This window comes from Prinia subflava, chromosome Z, assembly GCF_021018805.1.
Source record: "Prinia subflava isolate CZ2003 ecotype Zambia chromosome Z, Cam_Psub_1.2, whole genome shotgun sequence".
Lineage (NCBI taxonomy): Eukaryota > Metazoa > Chordata > Aves > Passeriformes > Cisticolidae > Prinia > Prinia subflava.
In genome coordinates this window covers 2,773,236-2,785,848 of record NC_086283.1, presented here as the reverse complement: position 1 = coordinate 2,785,848, position 12,613 = coordinate 2,773,236, and the positions used below count along the sequence as shown (strand labels likewise).

Sequence of the window (12,613 nt, the reverse complement as noted above, 5' to 3'; positions counted from 1 at the left end):
CAAGTAATTCAGTGCAACACAGTTGGTTCAAACGTGCTGTCTTTATTAGATACAGGACAGCGTTAGCTTGGGATTATTTCTGGCACACAACTTGCCTGCTTGACATAAATATCATGTCTTTTCTGCAGCTGGTGGGTAATTTCTGGTGGCTGCACTGGTGCTTTGTATTTAGTAATTTAGGATACAGTGACGGAAAAGTGGCTTTGAGCCCCAGCTGCCGTTCTAGGTAGCAGTGGGGAAGAGATGCCAATTACATTGTGTCAGTGACTGTGGAGAGCTATTGCCCGCTCAGTTTCAAGCCAAGGCAGCCAGGTTTCACCTTTAACATGTCAGCCTATTTTGGTATTCCCTCTGGTGAGGCTGGCAATCCCTGCTGGATTTTAGAGCTTCCCGGAAAGACAAGCACATCACCTCGAGGAGGGGGAGCGTTGTCTGTCCTTGCTTAAAGTGCAACCCAGAGTGCAAACTCCACAGGGCAGTGTGTCAAAATGTGGCAAGTCTCTTTCTTACATCCTCTTGGACTGATGAGGTTAGACTGAAGATAGACAACATTTGAAACGAAACCTGGGAAGGGCTATAAACCTGTTTCAAACAGGTTTATCTTTCTTTTTTTTAAGATTGCACACAGAGTAGCATGTGCCTGCTTGATCACTCAGTTGCCTGGTGGATTTCATGTGTGAAAATAGTTTAAAGGCCAGTCTCTGGCTGTCTGTAGAGTCGTTTGCTTCCTATTTTCTGTTGAAAGAAATCACACTTATTTCCACTGCCTCTTAAAGGGAAACTAAATTTCAAATATGCACTCTGGTAGCAAAATTTAAAAATATATTTAGCAAAAAAACTTGCCTGTGCTTGTTATTACTATTATTAGTATCATTCACATGGCCTTGGAGTTGCTGTAGTTTTCTAAATGTTTTACATATAAACATTCCCCTCAGAAATGTATAATCTGAACTTGTTTCCTGTTATCCTTGTAATGCTTTGGAAATTCAGAGGACAAATTAATCTTTTCAGAGATTTCAGAATCTAGTTAGAGGACAAATTTAATTTTTTTTTTCTAGAAGGTTTAGTCTAAGATGAAATTTAGTCCTGGAACATCAATAAATCATGTCAGTAGTATTAATAGGTATGCACTTCATTAATTTTCTTTGTTACATGTGGCTTCTTGATGGGTTCTTGCATGTCAGCTGCAATTCTGGAAATAGCCAACTGTGTATTTTTTAATAAGCACTATTTCATAGGAGATGACTCGCAAGTCAGATTAATTTTTAGTGTTATATTAAAGCCAATGAACATTAATGTTAACATTAATGTGGCTTCCAGAACACAGAGATAGCATTAATGATCATTTACAAGAAACCTTTGAAGTAATATTTGCTACCAGTAAAAGCAAATAAGTAAAACAGATGTTCATCTCAGCAGAGATGAACATTTAAGTTTACAATACTCTTTTGATAGGATAACACTATTACAACACTACTGGTTTAAAAGGACATTTCTAAATCAACAGCTATTTTTAAATTGAAACATTAACCTAAGAAGGTTCTGTTCCCCAAGACCTCTTTTGGGGATACATCCAGCTCTGAAGAGCTGTGATCTGGTGATAGGGATTCACCTGGGAACAGGGGGTTTGTGTAAAGAGGGTTGCATCACTGATTGATGCAACAAACACCAGGGCAGCGAGCAAATAGTCATTCCTCAAAACACACGTATGCCTCTGCCAGTAAGTGCCTTTTTAGTACAAAAATACTGTACAGAGGGGTGTCCTGGAACACCAACAGGTCCATGGAGTATTATTGTAGTTTCTAGTAGAGATGCTGTAGTATCACCACCATCTTAGCTCTGGGAACACCTCCCCATTAGCCACATGGGTTGGAGGAGGGTGTATGAAGAGAGATAGGTTGTTCTGTTTGGAAGAGAGAGCTTCTTTTTAGAAGAAATTTTAGCTGTAATTTGGTTCTCAGTGAGGCTTTATTCGATCCTTATGAAGTCTCAGCCTGACATGACATAATGGTTGCAAGCATGAGAGTAAAATCACATCTCATAACCATGATGCTAATGGAGATTAACTTCAGCTGCCAAAATGCTTTTCTGTACGTGTGTATGTTTGCCAGGATAGACTCCTCTGTATGCCATTCCAAACTTGGACCATTTTTGTTGATTAAAGTCTCCAGGCACAGTGCAGACAAGGCCCTTGCTTACCAGATGGACAGGCACACAATTCCTGCCCTGAGGCATCTGGTCATTTGGCACCTAGCCACCAACCTGCTGGGGTGTGAAATACGTGTTGCTCATGGAGAATCCTCAGGGAGACACAACTACCCAACTCTCCCAGAGAAGTCAATGAAAAGCACTGGAGCTGGGAAGGTCAAAGGCTGAATTTCAAAGGGGAAATCCCATCTGAAGGCAGAATAAGCCGGGGGGGTTCCCATGTTGGGACTCTGCAGTTGGCTTGGTGGCTCCTGCGCCAACCTTCATCATCCAGTCTCCGTCAGCCTCTGCACAGACACAACCAGGGCTCTTCATCAGGAGCTAAAGAGAGCTTAATGCCTGAAGAAGGAGACCATCAATTGCTGCAGAGCATGCTGATGGTTTCAAAACAGATTTAGCATAAATATCACTTAATATTATTAAAATTTAATTAGTATTTGTGTGAACGGAGCTGGAATAATTGGAATTTCTTGCTCAGGAATAGTGAGACCTAGTTTTAGTTCCAATGCACTACAAGCTACTCATAAGCCCTGGGCAAAGGTTCAAGATTACTATGTGCCTTCCATATGTAAGATGAGGGTGGCTGAACTTCCCCTCAGAGGTACATAGAGGGAAAAGTGTATTAAAAGTTAGGATATTCCCAAAATCAATGATAACATCTTGGTTAGCATCATAAGCGGAAATAGCTTGTTAATGATGTCAGGTTTGGCCTTAGATTTCTTTAATGTCTGTAGGGAGAATTTTGTGTTCTTCTGAATCTAATAGTGTTGGCGATGTCCTCATGCAGGACATCCAATTCAGTGGAGTTTTAGCTCCTTGAACTGCGGCTGATTTGGGGCCAAATGGTTCAATAATTAAACCAGTCAGGTTAAACAGTTTTCATATTTTGTGAATGTCCAAAGTTTACTAGAATTCTGACAACAGCATGAATACAGGAAAAAGGTCTAAACCAAGGAATTTTAGCTGTTCTTATGTTTGCTTCCCATAAAATCCTCCCCTCCATCAAATTAGTCTTTGAAATGAAAGCTCAGACCACAGTTTACATCCCTTCATTGGTTCAGACATTGATATGAATGACTTCAGAAAAGTGTGCTGGCTCTCACTTGGCATATTTCATTTAATTCAGTACATTATGGTCATTTTTGATGCCCAAGAAAATCACAAGATATAAACACTGAAATGTTAAAACTCTGCTAATATGAGAGCAATGATACAGAGCTTCCTATAAAACATCAGAAAGTATGTTTGAGTATTTCACTATGATTCAAGTAACTTCATTCTGTATTCTCTTAAAAAGTTATTAAAAATATTTAAATAATACTTGAAAGAGGTAATTTTCATATTAAAAAAGGAAAACAGCAAATTAATGTGTAATATTGAATTATTTTAGTTCTTTTACAATATCACAAGTATATATTAATGGAAAAATATTGACTTATGATTACATTATTCATTAATAATAATAATATTATTATAGATATATAATAATATAATTGTTTTTTTCAAGATTATAATGTAATAACAGACCTTTTTTTTCACTTTTATGTTAAACGACCTGAAGATTTCCATACCTATCATGCGTCATCAAACTTTTTTAGAAAAATTCAGAAATCTGTATGATGTGAGTTGTCTTCACATTTATTACTGCATTTTCGAAACATGCACATTTTCAGCAGAGAAAAATAAAGGAGCTCTCACAATATGACATCTAGTAATTTTTTTCCCTTTGGCCATTCACCTTTTCAGCTGTTTTAAAACACTTGTGATTTTTGAGAAAATGGTAATCTTGTGTAATATGAGCAGGAGGTACTTTTAAGGATCTGAACATGTATTTGATGCCAGCATAAACAGCAGTCTCTAGGACATATAGATAAGAGTTGTCCAGAGGAATTGCTCAACAATTGATGTATTCAGGCACAGAGCGAAGAGTTGAACATTAACAGAGAAACTCTGATTGCTCAGAAGGGTTGATCCTATCACTGTGAAGCTGGAAATTAGTGTTGCTGCACGTGTATAAAAGAACAGAGGTGACCTCTCCCTGTCAGAGCTGATGAAAAGAGAAGATCACTGAGCTCCTCAAGCAAGCCAGCACCATGAAACTGCTCCTGCTGTTCCTGCTCTGTGTTTCCTCCGTTCAGTCCCAAGACTATTCGGACTATGATGAGGAGGTTGTAGTACTGATATTGTTTAATAATTTGTCATTAATAATTAATTTCATTTCATGTAATTTAATTGCATGCAAGACCTACTCAGCTTATGTGAGTTAGCTAAATCAGAAGCTGTGGGAAAAGATAATCCAATGCATGTTCTTCTTCCACTTGAATTGTTCAAAAAATTAACATTTTATATGTAACTCCACAATAGTTATTTTCTAAGTTTGGACATATTTTATTCCTGTTTCTTTTTCTGTAGGGAATGAAGAATGTTTGGTGTTATGATCAGTTTTTTAGCTGAATTTATTTACGGATACTAATTTAGCAATGTTAAACTATGATGCTATGGACAATTAGTATTAGGTATAAAGGAGTAGAAATATGTAATTAATCATGTCGTGTCTCAAAGACAGTAAAAAAATTTTCTGCAGAGTCAGTAGACATTAAAAAACCCCAAAACCAAACAAACTACCTACAAACTACAAACTAGTTCATATAGCATAACATTGGAAATTAAAAGGTAAGAATTGCTAAACAGAAGAAAAAGCAGTGAGAATCAATATAAAATAATGGTTTAATATATCTTTATTTTTGTTTAAGTAAAATGTTTTAGTGGGAAATACAATTTATACTTTTGGTCCACTTTTTTATAATTTGAAAATCCCTCTAAAAATTAAATTGGTCTGGACAGTCATACTTTCTGACAATCTAAGGACATGTGTCTGCACATTGACTACTGGTAACACTTTAACACTAATATGTTAAATCATTTTCAGCAATTCTGTGTTTTGTATGCTGCTTATTTTTGAAACTACTTGAAGCCTCTGATGCTGGATCCTTTCAAATGTTTGTTATTTGGAGCTAAGTCTGCGTTGGACTGGAAATGGCTGTTGGTTTTGATTCAGTAGCTCAAACAACTATTAATTGGAATTTTTTGTTTGAAAAAATGCTTGGGGCCCAGGCTGTTTCTGGCAGATATGAGGAATGTATGCATCAGAGAAAGCTCTACAAACCTACTCTGAGAGATGTTAAGTGGTTTTCCTAACTTCACCAGTCAACAGCTGGTGAAATTCGCCTGAGACCTGATGATGTATTTGATTGTGGCCTGATTTTCTTACAAATATTCCTGTATCCCAGTAAAAAACAGGACACTGAAAATGTGCTTCTTAGCCCTGAGGATGTCTAATTAGTTTGGTTTGGTTTTGTTTTTGTAGCCTACTACTTCAAGTTTCATGGTGCTTAGTAGCTCTGGACTATGTAAGATTTATTCCTTGGTCAAAATTGGCTATTGAAATATTGCTTTATTTTGGTTTGAGGATTTTTTAGTTTATCTATATCTAGGTATGGAGAGCATGACTAGTCTTACAAGGAAGGGAATAGCAATGACTTTTACATAATGTCAGCATAATATTTCCATTACGGCTTTTTCATTCGATTCCCCGGTCTTCCTTGCTGTTTAAAATACTAAAGAGCGGTGAACGGATGCCTCCGCCCTGTGCACGGCGTTTTGCAATAGCAGAATCCCAGATTCAGAGAGTTCCGTCTCGCCTTGTCTCCCCTTGCAGGACGAGAGCCCTGCCATCGACGTCCGCGGCCACCGGCCCGTGGACAAGAGGCGCGAAATGGCGCCCACGCTGCGGCCCGTGGCGCCGCCCGTCAGCGGGGCCGGCTACCGCCCACGGCCCCCGAAGCGCGGCAAGACGGGCGACAAGAAGGAGCGGGTCGTCTATCCTGATGCTGGAGGCTGCAAGCATGCGCTGGAGGAGCTGGTAGGTGTCTGGCTGTGGAGACAGCTGGTGACATGCTGTCCTTCCCTTCTAGTACACCCGAGCCTTCCTTGCCAAATAAAGGACAGTCATTGATTTGAAGCAGTCCAGCTTTCCCTCATTTGCTTGGGTTTACTAGGACTGCATTCAGAAGGGTAATGCATCAGAGTCTGTGGTATTAGTGGTGGAGTCAGCCTACAGCAAAGATGGGGACATGAGAGTTGAACCATAAACCTAAAGTATCTGTGGGTTAGCCAGGGCCTTCTGCCTGGCTTTGCACAGGTGACTATTTAGGGCAGGAAAGACCTCTACAGAAGTCCTGGATTCAATTTCAGACAATCTTAAGGAACCCTTGGGACCAAAAAACCCCCCAACCTCCCACGTCTTTCTTAAAATTAGCTTCAAAATGTAGTTCTAGTCTACCCTCAGTCGCTGCTGCAGCTCTTACGGGACAGCATACCGGCATGCTGACACGCAGTCACTCTATCACACTGTGTCTGCCATGATCCCTGCTGGAAAATGCAAGCTGTAACAATGCTGAGAGGCATCTTAGTGCCTGAGCACAAGTTTGAGTGTGGAAGCTGCCAGCAAATGAAGTTTGTTAAATCTTATCTAGATGCTACAATACATGTTCTCACAGTACAAACTCTTCGCTGTGTTTAAAGGTATGGTTTCTCACTGACGGGACTAGAACTGCTTTGCTTTTATTCACAGCCCTTTTTCCTTCTTTTAAGGGAGTGCTATGTCCAACTGGATGTGAGCTGCGAACCACACTGTTAAAACAGGAAAAATCTGTGAAAGCAGTTGTTAGTGATCTAAAATATAAAGTGAACACACTTTCAGAGAGCTCTTCATCTTTCTATGAATATGTGACTGTTCTAGATGATAAATTGGTAAAGAGGCAAAAACAAAGGAAAGGTAAGCTGTTTCTATGAACTGCTAGTGTAAATGGTATTGAAGATTTATTGGCGTTCCTACAGATACTTTTCAATGGGACTTCTTAAAAAAATTAAAAATACCATGGAATATCTAGCAAAATAGGGATCTGTGACCATGACCTCTTAAAAAACATCCTTTGAGAGAGGCAAAGGAATGGATCTCATACTAAGGCAGGATTTATATGAGGTCTCTAAATGTACATCATTCACATGTTCCCCTTACCTGTGTATTTTCTTGTGTCCATCCAATCCATTTGTGACCAGCCTCTGGACTGGCACCATGGTTCCCCAGAAAGAAGGGAATTACTGCTCTTTGGTGGAGTAATCCACCGCTGATAAATCTATTAGCTAGCAAAGAAACAACAGTACACATGTGCCACTTCCCTGAGAGTATCTGCATAGTTTTTGCACACTGTAGAAAAGTAAGCAAAAAGAAATGTCCTTCCTGCATTCCTGCCTAGTGGCATCTCAAATTGTAATCACAAATCACTCTTCATCATTTTCTAACTGGGAAATATGTTGAAAACTAATCTGTTTTTCATCTCTTTGCTTTTCTAGACAATGATGATTTACTTTCTCAGTACAACACAGAAGTGGAATTGCAGTATAATTATATAAAGGATAATCTGGACAATAACATCCCATCCAGCCTCAGAGTTCTTCGTGCAGTTGTGGATTCTTTACACAAAAAGATACAAAAATTGGAAAATGCCATTGCAACCCAGGTGGACTACTGCCGTTCCCCATGTTCTGTTTCCTGTAATATTCCCGTGGTTTCAGGCAAAGGTACTCATTCAACTATAATGACATCTTTTCTCCCATTTATGTCACTGTGCAAATTGATGGATGCATCTGAAGCCTGTACAATTGATCAGGGTATTAGGAAAGATGGAAAGTGAGCCTAGATGAAAAAAAATCTTCTCTATCACTATACTGGTCAGACCAAAGATCCTCTTATCCTATATCAATCTTTGTAAGTGGCTAGTAACCACTGCTAGTAGCATTTTAAAGAAATTCTTCTTTTAATTTAAATTCCCTTTTGGAAAAGTTGCACAGTGCAGTATTCTTTCTTCCATGATTCTTTCACTTATGTATTACAGAAATCAAAATGAAAGTAAAATACCATCTATAGATATTTAAAACGTTCCTATATAACAGCAAGCCAAAGGATAAGAAGACTATTGAAGTTCACAGGTCTTTCGATAATAGTCTCTGTTTTGTTCTTGCAGAATGTGAGGATATCATCAGAAAGGGAGGTGAGACATCTGAAATGTACCTCATCCAGCCAGATCCCTTCACAAAGCCATACAGAGTATACTGTGACATGGAAACAGATAATGGAGGTTAGTGTGAAACTATGCTGTTATAATATTAATTTATTGATGCTACCAAAAATCATATTAGTAATTTGTATTTATACAAAGAAATATGAAATTACACATTTTGTAATTACTTGATAATAATTACTTGGTAATTAAATCTGATTGACTTATTTGGGGAAGATGACCTCTTGTTGAGGTCATCTGCTGATGCAGAATAGGATACTTCTGTAGTGCAACTGGAAATAAATTGTGTATGTATTTCACTATGATCATCATGGATGGTGCATAAGTGGACAGCCTGGCTCATTTCTTTCCCTGCTCCAATGCACTTGACAAAAGACCAGGGCCATACTTCAAGTTCTGCTTTTTCCACCTTTCCTTATGAAGCAAGGTTCTACTGAAGTGTGAGCAAAAGGGCAAAACTGAGCTCAGGAACAGTGAAGGACCTGCTGCAAGGAAGCCATATGCTCCTCTGGTCCTGAGGTGAAGTTAAAAGGGCTTTATCTTAATGTTTGATGCTCCTTTTGTACTGGTAATTTAATCTAAATACTCCTGCTCCTGCAGGCTGGACTTTGATTCAGAACCGCCAGGATGGCAGTGTTAATTTCGGAAGAGTATGGGATCAGTATAAAAAAGGATTTGGAAATGTCGCAAAGAGTGGAGGGAAGAACTACTGCGATACACCAGGTAAAACACCAATCATAAAGTGCAAAGAGCTTCTCTCACTGAAACCGTTTTCTCCTATTTTTTGAAGCTCTTAGATTTTTTTTTAATTAACTAATCCACTCCAGCAGACCTATAGGCAGATAATAAAGTTGCCTTGAAATATATTGTGAAGTATGTGTTTCACAGAGGGTTTCTCACTTGTTGTTTCTCAGGTGAATATTGGCTTGGAAATGACAAGATCAGCCAGCTTACCAAAATAGGGCCCACTGAAGTTTTAATTGAAATGGAGGACTGGAATGGTGATAAAGTATCAGCTCATTATGGAGGTTTCACCATACAGAATGAAGGGAACAAGTATCAGCTTTCAGTTAGTAACTACAAAGGCACTGCAGGCAACGCACTGATGGAAGGAGCTTCCCAATTGCATGGAGAAAACAGGACAATGACAATTCACAATGGCATGTACTTCAGTACTTATGACAGAGACAATGATGGATGGTATGTACTTGCACTAGACATTTAAAATAAAAATAGAGCAGAATATAGATTATTTGTGCAATTTGCCATTAGTTTTCACAGCATTTTGTAGTATGTCAAAATATGTTATATCCTTGCAAGTTACCAGCTAAATATCTATGCAGTTCCCTTGGCATAGACAAGGACAGGACAAAACTATATATTATGTTAGTGACAGTCCACAACCAAGTAATAAGCAAGCATGCTGAATTTTATTGATTCAATGAATGACTTACTACAGACAAAACAGCAAATCTGGATGCAATATATTCATAGTCAGAGACTGCCAGTAGCAGTGCTGAGGACACTAAGTAGGAATATTGGTACTTGCTCCAGTAAAATATAATAGGTCCTGAAAAAGCAGGCAGATAGCAGGTCGATTTAAATAGCAATGTTCTGCTCAGAAGACAGGAGTTCAGTTGTAAAGTACATAATAGAGCATTGTATCTCTAATCTATGCTTAATACCTGATTACATACTTATGAATAAAGAAATTGCTTTGGTTGGGGAAGACATATTTTCATTGCTTTCTATCTTTAAATTTCATTGATATTGTAATTATCATTATGAAAGTAACCATAGTTTTCAATCAGTAAATTAAAATGACATTCCCAAAGAGGTGTTACTAAAATTTGATTTGTTTTTCTTAGCTGCTTTACCTTCTGAGTGCATAATATAGTACACACTTGTGATGGTCAATCCTGTATAGAAAGTTCAGAGAGGACTTAATTTGTTTATTACAGTTTGAGAATTTCAGTACTTGGGCAGGTATATGTACTCTGTTGATCTGTTAGCCTATATTACAGATGTCACTTTCAACACCTTTTTTTTTTCCCCCTCCCCTCCTCAGGTTAACTTTAGATCCAAGAAAGCAGTGCTCCAAGGAAGATGGTGGTGGATGGTGGTACAACCGCTGCCACTCAGCCAACCCCAACGGCAGATACTACTGGGGAGGGACCTACACCTGGGACATGGCAAAGCACGGCACGGATGATGGTGTCGTATGGATGAACTGGAAAGGGTCGTGGTATTCAATGAAGAAGATGAGCATGAAAATCCGGCCATACTTTCCACAGTAACCATTATCAAAATGTGCAGATTTGGGGATTTTCTTTTAGTGTTTGTACATGGTTATCTTTTTAGCATGGTTCTCAGTCTTATCTTTACATATGAGAAGCAAATCTGTATGTACAACCATATTGCGACCTAAAGTGAAAAGCTGTGTCAAATGTAAATCTAAATCTGATGAAAATAACTCACAAGTGTATTTTTTTCCATTTTTCATTTGTGCACAAGGCAGAATTAACTATTATAGAATAACACTGATAAAATAAAAAGAACTTGTTTCGCTCTTTTACAAAGGCCCTTTGTATCTCTTTTAAAGAGGGAGAGGATTATTTCTAAATGTTTTCTTAAAACAAATAAAATCTAAAGACTAAACTATTCTCATATTATTCCTAAGTATTTTTGCGTAATCTGGGGAGAAGGAAATGCATTTCACTGATTAAGAGACAGTTATTTTCTTTCATATTATAAAAGTAACAGTAACTACCTAACAAGTTGAGAAGGAATAAAAGTGAAAAGAGTACTGAACAAATGAATAGGCTACAGATCCCTCAGCTCAAGTCCTGTTGCTGGATAAAATATGTCCTTTTCTGGGACCTGGTTCACATAATTGCTTTCCCACATATGTGTTTTTCACACAATCCCTATCATGGGACTAGAGTAATTAATGTCTCCCATCATAGGGTAGTGGAGGTTGAGCATTTCGTCAAACCTACTAGTCTCTGCTCCCTTTGAGCAGACAAAGACAAGACTTCCCAGCCCTGATAAAAAGGATGAACATCTCTCAAAGAGGTCTGCCTTCCTCCACAAAGGAAGGGACCCAGATCACGAGGGGTGGATGGATCCCACCTGAAACCTTTAGTGTTTATTTAGTCTGTGAAGCCCAGGAGGAAAAGAAGGAGACATAATGGCAGCTTCTCACTAAAGGAGCACAAAAGTTCAGCATCCACACAGGCAGGCTTCCACTCAGGCTGAGGAACAAAAACATAATGTGCAAGTGGAAACCTGTTTTCCAAAAGCACAGACACCTCCTCACACGAGTGTAAAGATGTCTTTGCTTTTCAGCAATATTTCCAAGCAAGAAGGTTAGACAGTAGGTGTATTTGAGAAACACTAAAAAAAGGCTAAAATGAGCTGATTTGCCAGTATTTGATGATCTTGTTAAATGGAATGCAAATGTCAGTGAGATTAGAGGTAAGAAAGTTTGCTCATGCTTCTTTCTAGAAGCACAGAAATATTAAACAGTGTAAATAGTTGTGTAATTTTATGCCATAAGGTCTAAAGGTCTTCTCTGGTCTTCTGTAATTGTGTGACCAATATAACTGATACTCAGTGCAGCCAGGTTTTGTCTAAAAGATCCTTACCACACACTGACAGCAAGCTGATTTAAACCCGTTATCCTCAGTAAAATTCTTTGCTTGGCATATGTGCTGAGAAACATTTAGGTGGCTCCTCATCTTGCTTCTGGTTAGAGTCATAACCTTTTAGTGGTTACTAGAAAATAATAGCCTGTTTTGGAAGTTGCATTTTGATGAGTTATCATGGAGTTGTCTTATTTTGAAGCTACAAGTATGCATGGTAAGCATGATTCAACAGCAGGATGGAAGATCTATGTCCATATTTATAAAATCAAAGCTTCGGAGATTTTTAAAAGTGAGTCCTAAAATGCATGCATTCTTTATCAAAGTGTGCTCCGTGTTAGGTGTGTGGCAAAAGTGAGAACCCACACCACCCTTGGTTCTGTCTGACGCCCACAGCTGTTGAGGTCCCCTTGAAACGGAAACGAGAGTGTGAATGTTGAACCTGGTTAGACTTTAACAGTCCATGTCAGTGGAGGCAGTACCATACTTCTAAATACTTTTACTTCTTTAACACTTCTAAAACCAAGTAAATAATTCAAATTAAAAATTTTTATCTCAAGTCAAGGTGTGAGCTGCCAAAGACATAGACATAGAAAAAGTTCATATCAAAAGGGTTGT

At 38.5% G+C, this 12,613-nt stretch overlaps 1 protein-coding gene across 1 annotated transcript; it reads left to right on the top strand.

The window, feature by feature from the left end:
- Nucleotides 1-4,238: 4,238 nt before the first annotated feature.
- FGB (fibrinogen beta chain) lies at nt 4,239-10,996 on the top strand. The gene is made up of 8 exons (XM_063422854.1): nt 4,239-4,376; nt 5,927-6,130; nt 6,862-7,045; nt 7,624-7,851; nt 8,295-8,408; nt 8,952-9,074; nt 9,266-9,551; nt 10,420-10,996. The coding sequence occupies exons 1-8, from the start codon at nt 4,302-4,304 to the stop codon at nt 10,646-10,648; spliced, it is 1,443 nt and encodes a 480-aa protein (XP_063278924.1). The 5' UTR covers nt 4,239-4,301; the 3' UTR covers nt 10,649-10,996.
- The last annotated feature ends 1,617 nt before the right edge of the window (nt 10,997-12,613 follow it).